We start from the raw sequence: 17,055 nt of genomic DNA, 5'->3' as shown, positions 1-17,055 counted from the left end.
GTATGCAACCAGGTCATTCTTAAGTTTATCATACACAAGTTTTAAACGAAACCAATGGTTCAAACCATAGTTATCCTATTTACAATGGAATCCTAAAAACTGGGCAGATTACATCATATTACAAAAATATTCACCTAAGTTCATATTAACCTGGAATTGACCAAATTTAAATCCCAATGAAAGCTATCATATATATATCTACAATTTTTGTTTAGATCACAAATCATTCTAACATCATTAAGGTTACCAAAATCAACCAAAAACATTTTAAAACGAAACTTTTCAGAAAATTCAGATATATCACCCAAACTAAAATGGTGAATTTATGGTGGATTGTCTTCAAATTTTAAGAGCATTTCCAACAGAAGGTCATAATTTTATTTTTATATGACACATACGATTTTAGACCCCCATTTAAACTAAAATCATCTCCAACAGTAGGTCCTACAAACCACGAGGGATGCCATACTAAATAAGAAGGTCTTGAAGAAAGTGTTAACTATACATTGGGATGCACCTCCATGTCCCATGTTTTCTCTTTTAACAATTAATTCCAAGGAATAAAAACCTCTATTGTTGGTGATAGTTTTCTAAGCATAAGGTCCTAAATTTTCTCTTTGGATAGACCCCATAAATAAAAGGACTAAATAATAAATCCACGTAGGATTTTTTACACCTTCTGTCGGAGATGCTCTAACCATGGATTTCTAAACATGTTATCTATCGATATTAGAAGGTTGATCATCAATCGGATACTTATAATTACACGGATAAATTTCAGAAACCTAACTATGTAAAATTAAGCGAAATCAAAATCAAGTGTAACAAAAAGAAAAAGAGAAAAGGGGATCTAACATTCTACCTCTTAATTTCTACAAACTCCTTTTGATTTTATTTATCATTATTCTCCAAAAATCTCTAGCTCCATCTTCCTCTCATCCTCTCTAGCTTTTGGTTTTCTAACATCTAAAACTTTCTTCTCTAATACATTTCTCCTTATTTATAATAAACCTTATACCAATATTATTATTAATATTAAATCTCATATTTATTATTTTATTTTTTTAATTGTCTCTTCATTTTCCTCAAATTTATTTTATTTTTGTTTATTTATCAAAACTATAATTAGATGACTATTTCCACCCTAACCTTTTACTAAGTGATAGGAGAAGTTCAAGCAACCCATACAAGGCAATGCAAATAACAACCTAAGCGAACTCACTTAAAATCCGGCCCGAAATGATAACTAAAATTACAGGGCATTACACTAAACTTAATATGATTTTTTGACATTTAGAGATGATATTCTGATTCTACCATTGAAAATCCTCTATTCTACCATTACAACAGCTAACAACAAACCTATTATCTCATTCAACGGTAACATTCCGATACTCCATGTTCTTGATCCATTGTAAAGCTTTCAGAAGTATCTGGGATTCAGCTTGATTCACATCTCTGGCTCTTGCTGAGTAGGCCATTGCTGCCACGAATCTCCCTGCAGAGTCACACACAATCAGTTTATATTTTTTCCAGCCTTCTGTTAAGACAATACAATTTCTATTTTGTGACTTATACCTAATATTTGTGCAATTCAAACCAATACAGTTCATGTAAGAGATTAGAGGAGTTATACTAAGTATTTGTGACTTATACTAAGTATTTGTGCAATTTCTATTTTGTGACTTATACTAAGTATTTGTACAATTTCTATTTTGTGACTTATACTAATTATTTGTGCAATTCAAGCCAATTCAAGCCAATGCAGTTCATGTGACTTATACTAAGTATTTTCATGTTAAGCCAATGCAGTTCATGCAATTCAATCCAATACTTATACTAAGTATTTGTGCAATTCAAGCCAATGCAGTTCATGTAAGCCAATGCAGTTCATGCACAAATACTTATACTAAGTATTTGTGCAATTCAAGCCAATGCAGTTCATGTAAGCCAATACTACTAAGTATTTGTGCATTCAAGCCAATGCACTTCTACCCACAATGCTCCTAGGATGATATGATTTTTTTTCAAAAACTTTTTCACATCTTGCTTTTCATATGTGCCATAAAGTACAAGTATCTACATTAACAAGATATTTGTTAGTAGCCTCAAGAGAGTTTCAATTAGAGAGCCAAGAGCTTGTCCCGTTTTTGAGAGATGTGTGATTTTGTTTTGACTTGTGAAGATCTTCTGAGATCCCAAACCAAATTGCATTTGCATAGCAGGTGTGTAGCTGTTTCTTATTCTTTGTTGCAGAAAGTACATAAATTGCTTATGTCTTGTTTGTACTTGCTAATTTCCTTGTTGACAGGCAAAATTTCATGGCAACATTTCTAAAGGAATTGTTGAATTTTGTATGGAACCTCCGTGCCACAATAGAAGATTATTCCACCGATGTAATTTTTGAGTTTTGATCATCTCTCTGTAAAGGGAGTTAGTTGTGAGTCTTCCACATTTTGTTAGATGCCATCTTAATTACTTTGTCCTTGCCTGAGTCAGGTATTCTTATGTTGACAATTGTTTGAACCTGAGCATTTTTGAACTGATTGCTGAGTTTATTAACATTCCATCCCTTGGTGTATGTATATATGAATTATGAAACCTTGCATTGGTATCAATTTGTTGTTGAGAGGTAATTGTGGAAACAGAATCTCCTTCTTCTGGTTTAGGAAACCATCTGTGTTTGTGTGCCATAACTGAAGAGCCATCACCAACCTCCCATATGTAATAAGATCTGATGATTTGCAAACCTGTCTATATACTTTGCCAAATCTAAGAGCTTATTTTCTTTGAAGTGTCATCTTCCAAAAGGTCTTTCCCTTTGAAGTATCTGGCTTTTAGAATTTGATACCACATTGTTTGTATTTCATTTAATAATATCCAAGCTAATTTTGCAAGGAAAGTAAGATTTACTAGCTTTAGATTTTTCAGACCCAGACCTCCATATCTTTTTGGTATACTGACTTTTTTCCATGAGATAGCATTTCCTCCCTTTGCATTCTTTTTACACCAGAAGTAACTTATTTGAACTCTGCCCATTCTTGCAGCGGTTTTATCTGGTACTTCAAAACAGACCCATTTTGTAGCTAGCTGTGGTGCTTAGAGATGCTTGAATCTGAATGGTTTTACCTGCTTGAGATGTTAGCTTTCCTTATCATATTTGTAGTCTGTTTTTCATTTTAACTATAGAAAGGACCAAAAAACTCATCTTTGCTTCTAGTAATTTGAAGAAAGGTACCTAAATATTTTTCACCTTCATCCATTTGCTTCATCTGTAGCATCCTGAGAATATCTTCACAAGCTTATTTGCTTAAGTTCTTGCTGAAGAACACACTTGATTTTCTAGATTGGCCATCTGACTAGATGAGGAAGTGAACTTGTTGATAATCTCCATGCTTTAGAGAATAGAATACAGTCATATGCAAATAACATATGAGAAATTGCAGGACCTGCTTGGACGGAATGACTGGTTCAATGATTTTTTCTTTTGCATCATTTATAAGTGAATCTACTGAATCCTTCCATGCAGAGAATAAAAATATAAAGAGATATTGAACCACCTTGCCTAAGACCTCTTGTAGGTGAGAAAAAAATTGTTGGAATGCCATTGATTAGAATTGAGATTTTAGCTGTGTTGATGCAGTGATGTATTATTTGACACCATTTTTTTTTAAAGAAACCTAAGTGAGTCGTAACTTGATGTAGATAGTCCCATTCCATCCTGTTAAATGCTTTGGTCATGTCTAGCTTTATTCCAACTACCCCTTGATAAGCTTTCATAGGTGGGCACATGATTATAGCGATGACTGCAGTTTCTATTCTGAGCTACCATTCGGTTTGAGAGTGAAACCCATGTTGAAAGTGCGAGGTTGAACTGTCCAATAAAATGGATTTGAGAGTAAAAATGCGACCGAGAGTGGATTTGGTAAACAAATCAAACTTCTAAATAATATAAGTTGAGCAATTACAACCCTTTAAACAACACTTGGTTTTGTCTAGGGGGGGCGGTGTTGTAACTGGCCAAATCATTCTGCATATCAAAACTAACATTCTCTACTGGGCCCATCCACCTCTAAAGTCTTAAGGAGCTAAAATGAGCTTATATTCTAACTTCATGGAAGACGGAACTGATCTCATGAATCAGTTCTAGGTTAGTATTCTTTCTCTAAATATAATATCTATCTTTCTAAGAAAAAAAAAAAAAACCAAAGTGTGCGTGCTAAAATGAGCTTATGCGTTTTCCTGGCAGTTGGGCGAAGAGCGACAATTGGGTGAACCTGTTTGTAGTGTAGTGATAATGAAAAGAAGCTACCCGCCTAATTCAATCTTGTTTGATACTACCCTCCTAATTTATATATTTATTGTAAATAAGATTTCATTAAAAGGAAACTAAGACTCGTAAAGAGCCTGGAATACAGAACTAGTAGAGCCATCTAATATGGAGGAATTGTTCCTCCTAATATTAGATTTATCTACTAAGAGTTTATAATGAATACATGTTGGGGGGATTATGGTCCCAATCCGGGATTATGGTCCCAATCCGAAATTGAAGGTAAATTTTTTGCAAATTTTGTCAAGGAATCTGCAACAGCATTTCCTGTCCCAGAAACAAAAGAAAAACCCAAAAAATTTGGACATGAGTCTGCTACTATGTCTGCTTCATCCAATAGGTTTTTTCTGCCAAAATATTTGTGAAGAGGTGTCGTTTAGATACATAAAAAAAGACTTTCATAGTCGCCTTCAATACTGAATTGCTTGATATTCTTTTCCTTTGCTAAAATGCTGCTTGAAGAATGACTATAGCTTCAGCTTCTTGCGGATCTGAACCTGATGATGGTCCTGCTATTCCTCCTTCGGAACTACCTGCATCATCTCTTAGTATTAAGGCAAAGCTAGAAGGTGAATGGGCAGAAGCTCAAGCTGCATCAACGTAAATCTTAAGACAATGTAACTCTGGTGCTGTCCAAGGAATGCTAGTTTTCTTTACTGAATGATTGTTACTTTTCTTAAGAGAAGGTTTCTTTGACCAATATTGAATATGGTTGAATTTCTAGAGACGGTTAAGTAGAGGTGGTTAAGTAGAGGTTTTAGATTTTCTTTGAAAGACTCTATTGCACCTTTCTTTCCATATGAACCACATTTTAGTAAGAAAAGGTTCAATTGGTATCTCCTTGTTTTTGTTTTAAATGCAATTTTTACATAAATCAGGAATGCAGAGAGAATGATCAATCTGGATTCTTAATGGGTTTGGTTCTGCCCGCCTAATTCAATCTTGATTAATTAAATTACTGGATGGGAATGATCTGAAGATACCTGACAACTACATTGCCTACAAAGTGCAAATAAATCAATAGATTCAGTACAAACAGATCAAATTAGTTTTATGCATTATACATAAATTTTTCACTAAAATCTTCACTCAGGTGAAATAGTATACATGTCCATGCTAACTTAATCAGTTGTTTTCTTATTTGTTTCCAAGGCGTTCTGCTCCCTGTTTGTGCCAAGCAAAAGGTTGTCTTCTCAAAAATAAGATCTCTATTGATTTTACAGTATGTGGAATGACTTTTCTTGGTATGATGTTTTCCAAGTAACGTAGACAGATATACACTTTACAAAATGATGCAGCTTCCTCCTTGTTCCCTACAGAAGAAGGTTGATGATTCAACAAAGTGTTGGTTAGAAGAACAAAACCACATTATGAACTTAGCAGACTCAAAGAATCATAAAATGAGGATGATGATACCTAAGAGATTTTGGATCTTCATAGTAGCTTAAAGCTTGTTCAAACTTAAGCCAAAGGGGGCCAGTCTCTTGAAGTTTAACGTTCTCCGGTCCCCCAAGATAAGCTTGAATGACAAACTGAGGACTTCGTTCCCTGTTTTGCAGCATAGTAAACATTCCAGTGAATAAATGAAGGTTCCAATTTTTTACCCAGATAAAGAAAAAAGATCAAAGAACTTTATTAATTTTAATACTCGGCAACACACCTTCCTTCATATTTGTTTAGCCAGACCAAGTAAGCTGCAGCGAAGTACATGGAAGCGAACGGGTTCAGAAGATCCTCAACAGAATCAATTTTGTATGCCTTGTAACCAAGTTCCCTAGATATTCCAAAGAACCAATTAAAAATAAAAGATGATACCAGAGTCAAATGATCCCAGGCTATTGGAAAGAAGATAATGAACACAAAAGAAAAAAATAATCTTCAAGCAATTCGGTAAGTTAGCTACATGAATGTCATTTACAGACCTGTGAAGCCAGACTGCTTTTTCATAATCAATCCCCATGATGCCAGTGTGAGAACCAATACCATCCACAAAACGCTTGCCGTTGACCTCTGCAAGGGCAGATAGCGCAGTCTGCAAACAAGAGCATTTCACAAGATAACATTATTATTTGAGTAAGAAAATCTAGTCTTTCTTTTGTTTCCACACTTGGTTTACACCTAGTGGGTATATTGTTAGTAGTTAGAAATATAAACAGTACTAGTCTTGTATCAGTCTTCATCATTAATAATGAAATCCCATTTCCTTTATGGTATCATCAGTTAGGAATAGAAACCCTAAAAAATTCTTAGATCCTCTCTAGTAAAACCATCAAGATAAAATATAAAAAAATCATCAAAATCATAAAATTTCATCACAACTTAAGATTCTTTAAGTATCTTCAAAAAAATATATACTCACCGAAATGGCGAAGGGCAAAGGTACAGCCAACTTTCTGTGATCATCATTCTATTAAAAAAATTTAGTAATGTTTTTATACAACACAAGCAATGTCTTCACCAGAGTGGTTAAGACGAACCGAAACACTCATTTTGACATTTTCATAGTTCAGATCACCTTTTCAAAATTCTTTCGTGGAATAACCTAACACATGACCTCAGCATTATACAAGCATCCCAGGTTGAAAAGTCCCGCAATGATTAGTTGGCAAACAAATATTAGAAGTCTACTATTTTGTTAATTATGAAAGTTTGACATATCTAGTGAGAATCAAATTAAGACCACAAGACCCACCACAGTTCTGATCAAATAACTCCATAATCATTTTTAAATCCATGTTAGTTTTGGATAAAGATTACCAAACAGTTGAAATATAAAGAAAACCTTGTCCCGGCCCAAGTTAATGAAAATTTATTGTACCTTTCATAGTCTGATATATACCGTTTCATGACTATCTATAACTTAATGGCTCCATTTTGACTATAAAGGAGGTAGTGACATTAGCAGTGATAATGTTAATGGATCTGAGGATGAAGATAGTGATGATGGTGGCGCCATTTTATTCATTAAGGAACACGCCAAGATGATGGTTGCAGTATATCAGTATAAAAAGTGAACCTTTCTCAACAAATTTACTTATCATATTCCAAGGAATGGAGGTACTTACAGGTCTGATTCCACTGTCACTGAAGTGCTTAGAAACGATAATTTCAGCAACTGCCTGCGAGAGAAAGCAAGTGTGGAATATAACAAGCGCAACATATATCGAGATATGAAATGTTTCAAAATGTCTTTTTTTTTTACCTCATCACCAACTAGTATTAGAAATAGAAAAGAGCACCCTGTCAAAACAATTGGTGATACCTTACTACTGGCATTCATGTACTCATATCACCTATGGCAAACAGCCGTTGAACATCTATCACGATTATAGATTTGACTGTTAACATAGTTTCACCTTCGTTACCTAAGTTACCAATCCTCGAGGTTTCGCGAAAAGGACACATTTAGTCAATTACTATGAACAAGTTCATTCTCTACTTCAACATCTTTTTCATACAAGTTAAATGAAATGATACTTGCGTACGCACTGAGGACAGACATTGAGATAACTTGCAAACACATAGAACAGCTATTTTTCATGATTTAATATTTTTTTTCTTCAAATTATTAGTTTTGTTGCTGCTCAATATAGGGTTTAGGGTTGGTGTATTTATTAGCGATAAGCTTTTTCCCTTGGGGCATGATTCAAGGTAAGGCGATGGACTGCGAACACGCAGCAGCATATCTTCCAGAGTATCCAAACTACCTTAAATAGTCAATATTAGGACCCGATATCACATGCTTTCTTATGTATTTTGATAAAAAGGGACAAAAGAATCTCATCTCCTTGTTCCCGGGTCGTCCAATAAGATCCCTTAGGCGCCGATGAGCCTCAAGCCTGAGATATGGCCAAAAGCGAGATCAGACTTAGATTTACCTGCGTCATTACTCACTTAGGCATCCCCTTGAACAATGCAGGATTAATCGTATTAGGCACATGTAATGTTTGAAAAAAGTTCTTATGCAATCTAGTAATATAATTCTAGTCAAACCAACTTAGACAACGATTCAAGGTTTGGAACTTTAAACTAATAACATTTTGGCAGAAAAGTAATGGTGAAAGTAAATAAAAATTAGTCCAGCAAAAAACTTTATAGGATACTTCGTAGGATAGGTGTGAGATATCACCTAACATACATTCTACTTGTGAGCTTTGCAAAATAAGTAACATAGAAGGTCCAGAAAAGAACTAAAAACAACAACATGTGAAAGAGTTGATAATTTTAAACCGATGTTCAGGAGAAGAAAAAAGAGAAACCAAACTGGTCATACACAAACGAAATGAAATCATCTATGAAGGCTCATGATACATTCATTTCTACTTATACAGTTAATCTTACCCTCAATTCTGGCCGAGAAAGGTATGGTCTTTTCTCTGGATCATGTGAAAAGCGCACTTTTCCTCGTTGCTCTCCAGATTTAGTCCATTCTCTGAGCACATCAGAATCCTTCCACAACTCTTCCATGTCTTCTGGCGAAGCTCTTGAGTCCCAGTATCTCCATTCACCTGTTTTCTCATCAAGACGAAGGTTAGTTGACTGCCTGACAGTTGTAAGATTTCTGAAAGAGAAAAGAACAAATTCCCATCAAGTTAGCTAAAGATTTGCAAATATACGTAGCGACCGAAATAGAATCATGCTGAGAATATAAAATCCTAAACCAAGGGTGCTACAGAATCACAACTAGCAGAATTATTCGTGACAATAATTAAAGAACATGATAACTAATTCACAGCAAAAGATTGCTCTCGCTAGTACTGTGTTTGGCATGAACCATCATTGAAAGGTGAAGTTCCAAATGATTGTCTAATGTCACATGAGAAATGATACCTTTATCCTGTGGAACATGTACAGCAGGTGCAGAATCGTTAGGCACTGAAGAATGATTCTCGAACATCCGTCTGCAAGACAATCAGAAAATATTAATCAATTTCGTTTTTCTATTAGTGTGGCACTTAACTAGGAAGCATACTTGCAGGGTCACAGACCCAGAGCCAATAACCTCAAGGAAGAAGAAGACAAACACATGCATGATTAAGATAGGTGATATGCTAATAGAAACCATACATCAGATAATCAACCGAAACTAGAAAAGGGCCAAAAGGCATCTAAGGTTCCTGTAAGAGACTACAAATCCATTAAGAGTCCTCGGATCAAGCTCGTAAAATTGTTAGCAGAGAATCAGTACGACAGTAGCACCTTACTCTCAAAAAAAAAAAAAAAAAAAAAAAAAAAAAAAAACGTAAAACAGACCATATCTTCTCCTTTACTGAAAATTCCAGAATTATGTTGCATTTTCCAAACCAAACACCCAAATGAAACACGTTTCTAACTGAGATAGAGAGATAAAGCAACAAAAGCTCTATCCAATCATTGGGGAAAAAGGAATCCCTATATAAGTTCTAGAGTTATTCCAGCCTAGACAACTCAACGGTCAACACCCTTCCCATAGAAGCCAGCTGCTTATTTGTATTGTATTCTAGATATGCCAAGCCATTAAGTTTAAGGAACATCAAAAAACCATAATACCTTTGATTAGGGTCTAACCTATGGTTCTAGCATAATTAAATTTGTACTATTGGAGTTCAAGCATACCAAATAAGTGCACCGTGCTTTTTATGAAACCAAATGACCAGATAAATATAAGATATAAGTAAGCAATTTCTTTTATCTGCATCTGTTTTTGGAGGCCCAGATGAAGATAATTCATGGGGTATTTATCATGTGGATAATTTCTTCACCATAGACATCATCCTGAAACAAAAAAAAACACCTCGGATCATCTAAGACTTTCAGCAGCCCCATTACTGTAAGAACTCTATCGGTTTTTAATGCAGTTAAAAGTTCATGAACGAGTTTTTTATCGTGGTGATAATAAAGTTTTGGACTGGAACACTCACAAAGATGGAAAAAAAATGAACCATCTCCAAGTGGCCTACACAGAGGGTTTACTAGTCATGTCTGATAAATGGTGAAACTGCAAATTCCTTAGGTCAGAATCAAATTACTGAAACCCTTTTATTGGTTCCAAAATGTCGTATACATATCAGAAGATTTCAAAACAGAAACCAGGATTTTATGCAACAGATGTCACACATTGTTGTGCAGCAATCCAATCACGATTATGGGAATATTAACAAGGCTAGCAGATAAAACTTTTTATATCCTCAAGTATGCATATGTTAAAACACTCAACCTCCTAGATGGCAGACTCTGCTTCACCAAAAGGTATCTTCTCCAATAATCCAATGTTGACTTGTGATTAGCTTTCTTTGGGCCCCCTCTATAAGCCCTCACCACAAACTCTTCGTTCCTATCTCTGAAAACATCAGCCGCAGTATGAAAACACTGAAGAAAGTTTTAAGAAATGTGGTTACATCTTATTAAAAGATAGCATCCCTACTGAATAGAGACTGAACTATTGGTATCATACTTTCCATCATAACTTGATAACCACTTAAGGTATGCTGCACCAAAAAAAACATTTATAAAAGGCTTGTGCAATAGCTCCAAGTTCCCTTCAATTTGATAGGTCTGGTAACCATTCTCCCTGGAAGGAATTCCAGAGCTTCGTTAGCCTAAAGATATGATGCATTGCGGCACTTTTTGTAATCTTTTTAACTTTGGATTTCAAGAAGCAATTGTTATGTCATCTAGTCATACCTCACTAGCCACTCTGCAGTTTTTGGTAGAACCTGCATTATCCCCACAGTGGTGTCCTTAGTTTTTTTATTGTACCGCATTGCAAGAGGTTGTCTATCACTTTCAAGTTCAGAAATAGCACAAATCATGTCCTGCAAAACAAAGTAAGGAAGCAAAACTTTGGAAACTTTAAATCAAAATTGCAGTGAGTCTTTCATACATCTAAGCCTTTAAAACTGAAAGCACAGGAATATGCATCAATGCAGAAATCACATACCGGGGTCATAAAATTAGAAAATGTGACATTTCCAGAAAGAACTTAATAGATTTGATGAATGAGAAATATCATTTATGGTGTTTTTGAAGAAGTTCAATAATGATATAGCCATTAGAAGATTACCGGATCAATCTGCGATAAGAAATGCCTACGAGCGACAATCCCAGCCACAGCCTGATACACACCAAACAATAAACAAGCAAAAGTAGAACAGTCAAGGCAGGATTACAGATATATTTTCTGATGGTGAAATATAAGAGACTAGAAAAATGTTTGGAGCCCCGTCTAAGTGAACTTCAGATGGATAGAATAACTAATACATCATATTGTCCTTGGCATGCAAACACTATTGCGTGTTATCAGCAGTGTAAACAAATGTGTCATCATTCATCAAACAGGATATGTAAATTACTCATTTACCTTCATCTCAGTCTGTGTGAGAAATGCTTGTCCATCAGGATCGCGTGACAAGTGAACTTTCTGTCCTTTCATTTCTCCAGCGTCAATCCATTCCTTACTCACCTCCACATCATTCCACATTTCTTCCATGTCGTCTGCGTCGAGGCAATCATCCCAGTATTTGAAGCTAACACCCATCTCAGCAAATACGCTTATGTCATCTAGCATCAACAGAAGACACCAATGTAAAACAAAGAAAGATAGTGCAGTCATAATTACACAGATATGAGAAAATCATATCCTAGCTCTTAATAATTGAAAGCTAGGTAAGAACGTTTCACAAAACAGTGTTTCTGGACAGTTTATCACAATCAGCTCTTAATAATCGAAAGGTGATTATGAAATTTTTAAACATTCGCGACATGCTATCTCTAACAGACAAATTCATTCATACAGTCAATAAGAAAACTTGTCAGCGTCATTATTATAAGGTAGATTATGGACAACTTGTATGAAAATGCAAACAAGGTTAATATGATTCCAACCACCGGAAATCTTTAATGAAAACTACAATCTAAACTTTCTCAGGTTCATTCATATTCTTCTTCATAATCTTCTTTTTTGAGAAACCTAAACTTTTCAAATGAAATGAATATAATTCAACCTAATTAGTACTTTAACAAACATTTTGTAGTATTTCTCAGTTTGGCTCCCCTACGTAGATGCAGATTAATCAATCAATATAATGATAACGATAACGGGAAAGGAAATGGTGAAAAAAAATAAGGTGAAATTACAGAATTTTACCAGCAGTAGAAATGGAAATTGGTGGAGTTCCTGTGGAGAGAGAGAGAGGGGGAGAGAATGAGAGAAAGATAATCTGTGTACGACCTGTCACCGGTGAAACAAAAATGACACCACAATGACACCTTATTTCTGCCTAAAGAAAGAGAATAAAACCGTAAAACCTAACATATACTTCCTCAATCCCACGAAAGGTTACCTGGTTCCAGTTTGCACAATTTTTAAGGCTTGGAAGAAAATGAATATAAACTCTTCAGACCAGGAGGAAGAATGAGTAATTTTAAATATTTTTTACAATCATATTTGTACGGATAATAATTAGTAATCGGTAAAATTTAGAAATGATTTACCTCTCATATTATACCATGGATATTCATGCGTGTTATACCGTTGAAAAACATTTTAAAACACATACTTAATGAATATAAATATGACTATCAAATTATACTTGTTTTTTATACCGACAATAATCAATTAAAAAGATAATTTCAAAAAGATATCCCTTTATTTAATAATACGGGTTATCTAGTAATATGACAAAATTTAAAAATTCCCGTGAATAGAGAAGTAGACAGAAAATAAGGAGAAGAAGCAGAGAGAATTACATTAGATGTGTACAATAGACAAACATTAGAGCCTCTATTTATAAGGCTACACACAAGGGCATCCCATTAATAAACGAGATTTACCCTAGATATTATTAACATAATTACACGTTTATAACACTCCCCCTGATGACATTGTGTCTAAGCTAATTGCCTCGTTAAAACCTTGTCAGGAAATCCCAAAGGGACAAAACTTGATCGAAGGGAAAAGAGTATAATTGTGAGTAAACTTAGAACGAAGCTGGTCATGCATATGTTGCCTCATTAAAACCTTGACAAGGAAAAATCTTGTGGGACAAAACCTTGACGAAGGAAAAAGAGTACAACGTGATAGTCCGGTAAAATACCTTTTACTATGATGCTCCCCTTAATAAGTAATTCAGTTGAATCTTGGCTTGCAAATCTTCGAGTCGAGATTTTCCAATTTTGATGAACGAATTTCTTGAATACTAAAGATAGGAATGCTTTCATGAGAAATTTGCCAGTTGATGAAGTCTTCTTTTGTGTTTGTCTTCTAATGGTAGTGTTCTCAAGTATTCATGCTTCGTTAAATACATTGAGGACTTGCTTCTCGAAGATGATTTGCAGAAGTAGTTGATGTAATTTTTCCACCAAAGTGCCAATATGTAGTTACAGTTGCATAGGTGAACAAAATTTGTGATCATACCTCATCCATTTAGAAAGATATCCAAAGTCATAGGAGATGGTTATGTTGATGTGGTCTAATAAAATGACTTAGTTAACGGCAGGAATCCACCAAATAACCGTAATTTGATACAACTCCCCCTTGGATGACCACCATGTTGAACTATTGCCTCACTAAAACCTTGTGAGTAAAACCCAGTGGGAAAAATTTGGACGAAGGAAAAAGAGCACAAATATCAACATTTTGAAAGAAATTAAACGTCAACAAGATGTTTCCTCGTTAACACCTTGTCAGGAAAACCACATGGGACAAAACCTGAAGCGAAGGGGAAAGAGTACAACTTTTGACGTAAATATGGATGCTAATTGTAGTAGGGTAAAAACTGATTCTGCTGGAAATGGTAAATTTGGGTGTGCCGCCGAGGAACGAATATAAACCCTAAACAAATGTAATGCACAATAGTACTTTAGATTCGAGAGATCAATCTGTACAATTCTGGCCTAAACCAAGAAATGGCCATTCCAGTCTTTTTTCGGTCACAAAATGAAAGAGGAGGGTTGATCTTAGGGAGGGAAGCGAAGCAGGTGTTGAGATCAGAATGTTGAACTATGAAAGTGTGGTTGTTTTATGACTTGTATCGGAATGTGGAACTTGCTTGCGAAATGTAAAGCTATAAATTCTTTGTGTTTTCTGGATACTTGTGCTGATAACACTTCTGTTGGTTGAAATAGATTGGAAAATATATTTATATAAGTCATAGTCGAACACACACTGATCTCATAGGAAGTGGAAGTAGTTGAGTGATGGAGAAGTGGAGATTGTGTAGAATGGTAAAAACCACGTCCCTACCATGAGAGGAAGACTGGTTGGTTTTACTCCCACTACTTCTCTATCATCACTAACCGCTCGTCTTTCCTGACACTTTCTTATAATGGGCGTGTTGCACGCCGCACGTTGTAAACCGCCAGACCAATACCCCGATGAACATCCTCCGGCTTGTGACATGTTTGATGTCTCGAGTATTTTGTAGAAAATACGTGGCAAGTCGCTGAGTGGGTCTTACTTGCAAGACCTATTTTTTGACAAATCACGCACAAGCTAGGCGGCGGGCGGTCATATGCTAGCTACAAGTCAAGTTGTGAGACTTGTCGCGAGAAATAGCATGTAATGCTCTTTAGGTTAAATAATAAGTTATTTATAAAATCGATATTTATAAAATATCGTTCGCAATCGATGTATATGAAGCATCGATTTTAAGTAAGAAGCTCAAAATAATCGATATATATATATATATGAAGCATCATTGTATAGAGCTGTAGATGGGGCAAAACTAGTTGCTGTTTTTTAAGGAATTGAGGAGACGACAGTGCGGAGGAAACTCCTTGAACCGAGAGAACTGTTTAACCTCACACAGATGCACTGCAAAAAGGGAGTGCTTTGAATTCGAGAGATCAATCTGTAGGACTCCGGCCTAAACCAAGACAATGGTCGTTCCAGAGTCAATTCGGTCACAAGAGAGGATGGGCCGATCTGTTGGAGGGAAGCTTAGAAATGTGTGAGATCAATGGTGATCAAAATTGTAGGTATGTTGTGTATTATACGTGAAGAAATAAGATAAGTTCTTATTGATTGAATTTGCTCTGTTGAGAGTAATTGTTCAGACGTTGAGTTTTTGTTCTCTTGTTGTTTGTTTGACGAAAGATTGTATGTTGTTTCAATCATGATTCAGAGACTTATTTATATTGAAAGAATTGTAAACACCTTGATCCCATGAAGTGCGACAGTTGCTGGAGTCAAAGAGTGGGGAAGTGGAAATCGCGTTAAAACCAGTTGCTCATCGTGCGGAGACTTGGTTGATTTTCTACCCACTACTTTGGTAACTCCTCTAACTGCTTGCACGACTTGCTCACATTCTCATCGTGTATGAACACGTGTTGTAGACCGCCAGACCAAAAACCCTAGTTGATATCCCCCCATGTGACACGATTGATGTCTCGTGATTTTAGTTAGTCAGTTGTGACTTGATGAGACGATGAGTCTTTGTATTGCGGAGTTGAACAAATGTTCTGGGACTCATGAATTGAACGTGTCTGTTGAGACAGAGGTATAATTGTCGAATAAATGTTGATAGTTAAGGTGAACCAATATTGCTCATTTGATGAATTGTTGAATATTGATAGTTGAACCAATATTCCTTAGTCTGAGCAAATATTTCTCATCTGAGCAAATGTTGCTCATTTGATGAATTATTGGTAACAGAACCAAATAAAATATTAATTTAAAATACTGGCAACTGAACCGAGTATGATAATTAAAATGTTGATCACGGGATCAACGTAAAATTATTAGTGTTTGAATCTGCTCAGAATTATGTTTTGCAGAGCTTTGGATTCGAAACCCTAATTTTGGTCAATTGTTGATTAATTGATGATTTATTAAAAATCAACCACCGAGTGAAGGAGGGATCGGCTACATGGGATGATGAGTCGACCATGTAACGCCCAGATGCTCGAGTGAGAAAATACCAAAGTCTCTTGAAGACCAGTTGGTGAAAGGATGATTAAATCCTGGTTTAATCATTCATTAAAATAATGCTCGTCTGAGCCATAGGTGATAAAACCTAATTATGAAGAGATGAGGGACCGACCAAGGGGTTATGAAACCGGCCCTGGTTGGTCATGGGACCGACTGACGATCGTTTTATGAAATTCCAAATTGTTTGGAAGAGTTTGAACCTAATGTGAATAAATTAGGTCAAATGATGAAAATATGTGGGACCGGCCTCTTGCAAGCCAAAGAGCCAACCTTGGTCGGTCAAGGTAATATGCTCATGTCACCAAAGTGTTGTCTCAGTCCTGAAAATTTTGATATTTTCTGATGCGCGTTTGAGCAACATTTTGAGAAAATATGAAAGTTTTTGCTCAAACTGAAGAAACTTCATAAGATGAAGGAAATAATAACAATAAAACAAGGAATCATGAAGTGTGGGACCGGATATGGCTAAGGCATGGCCGGACGGCCAATAAGCCCGGTCCCATGGCACTTTTTCCTAATTTTATATTATTTTCATGATTTTAAGGAAATATCATGAAATCAAGGAGTTTGTGAAACTAAGGAGTTTCCTTGAATGAAGGAATTTCCATGAGATGAAGGAAACAATAATAATAATAATAATTAAATAAGGGGCGTGTGGGACCGCGCATGGCTAGGGCATGGTCGGCCGACTAGTGGCCCGGTCCCGTGAATTTTCCCTAATTTTATATTATTTTCATGATTTGAAGGAAATATCATGAAATCAAGGAATTTCATGGGATGAAGGAAATAATAATAATAAAATAATAAGGAATCATGA

The 17,055-nt window shown here is 35.6% G+C and overlaps 1 protein-coding gene across 1 annotated transcript; it reads right to left on the bottom strand.

The window, feature by feature from the left end:
• Positions 1–5,299: 5,299 nt before the first annotated feature.
• On the bottom strand, positions 5,300–12,600 carry LOC113295252. Its single transcript, XM_026543606.1, has 13 exons — positions 12,456–12,600; positions 11,670–11,869; positions 11,373–11,423; positions 10,994–11,124; positions 10,764–10,880; positions 10,527–10,649; positions 9,161–9,231; positions 8,672–8,838; positions 7,396–7,449; positions 6,253–6,362; positions 5,991–6,104; positions 5,747–5,878; positions 5,300–5,643 (listed from the first exon to the last, which is right to left on the bottom strand). The coding sequence occupies exons 2-13, from the start codon at positions 11,844–11,846 to the stop codon at positions 5,613–5,615; spliced, it is 1,278 nt and encodes a 425-aa protein (XP_026399391.1). The 5' UTR covers positions 11,847–11,869; positions 12,456–12,600; the 3' UTR covers positions 5,300–5,612.
• Positions 12,601–17,055: the final 4,455 nt, after the last annotated feature.

Source organism: Papaver somniferum, chromosome 1 (genome assembly GCF_003573695.1).
Source record: "Papaver somniferum cultivar HN1 chromosome 1, ASM357369v1, whole genome shotgun sequence".
Classification (NCBI taxonomy): Eukaryota; Viridiplantae; Streptophyta; class Magnoliopsida; order Ranunculales; family Papaveraceae; genus Papaver; species Papaver somniferum.
Note: the sequence above shows the minus strand (reverse complement) of the source record. Positions and strands in the feature narration are given on the sequence as shown.

Coding starts and splice junctions, on each gene's coding strand:
- LOC113295252 (XM_026543606.1), bottom strand. CDS start 11,846: ATGGGTGTTAGCTTCAAATACTGGGATGATTGCCTCGACGCAGACGAC. Junction 10,650..10,763: donor TTATCAAGTTATGATGGAAA/GTATGATACCAA, acceptor TGATGTTTTCAG/AGATAGGAACGAAGAGTTTG. Junction 8,839..9,160: donor ACATGTTCCACAGGATAAAG/GTATCATTTCTC, acceptor ATGAGAAAACAG/GTGAATGGAGATACTGGGAC.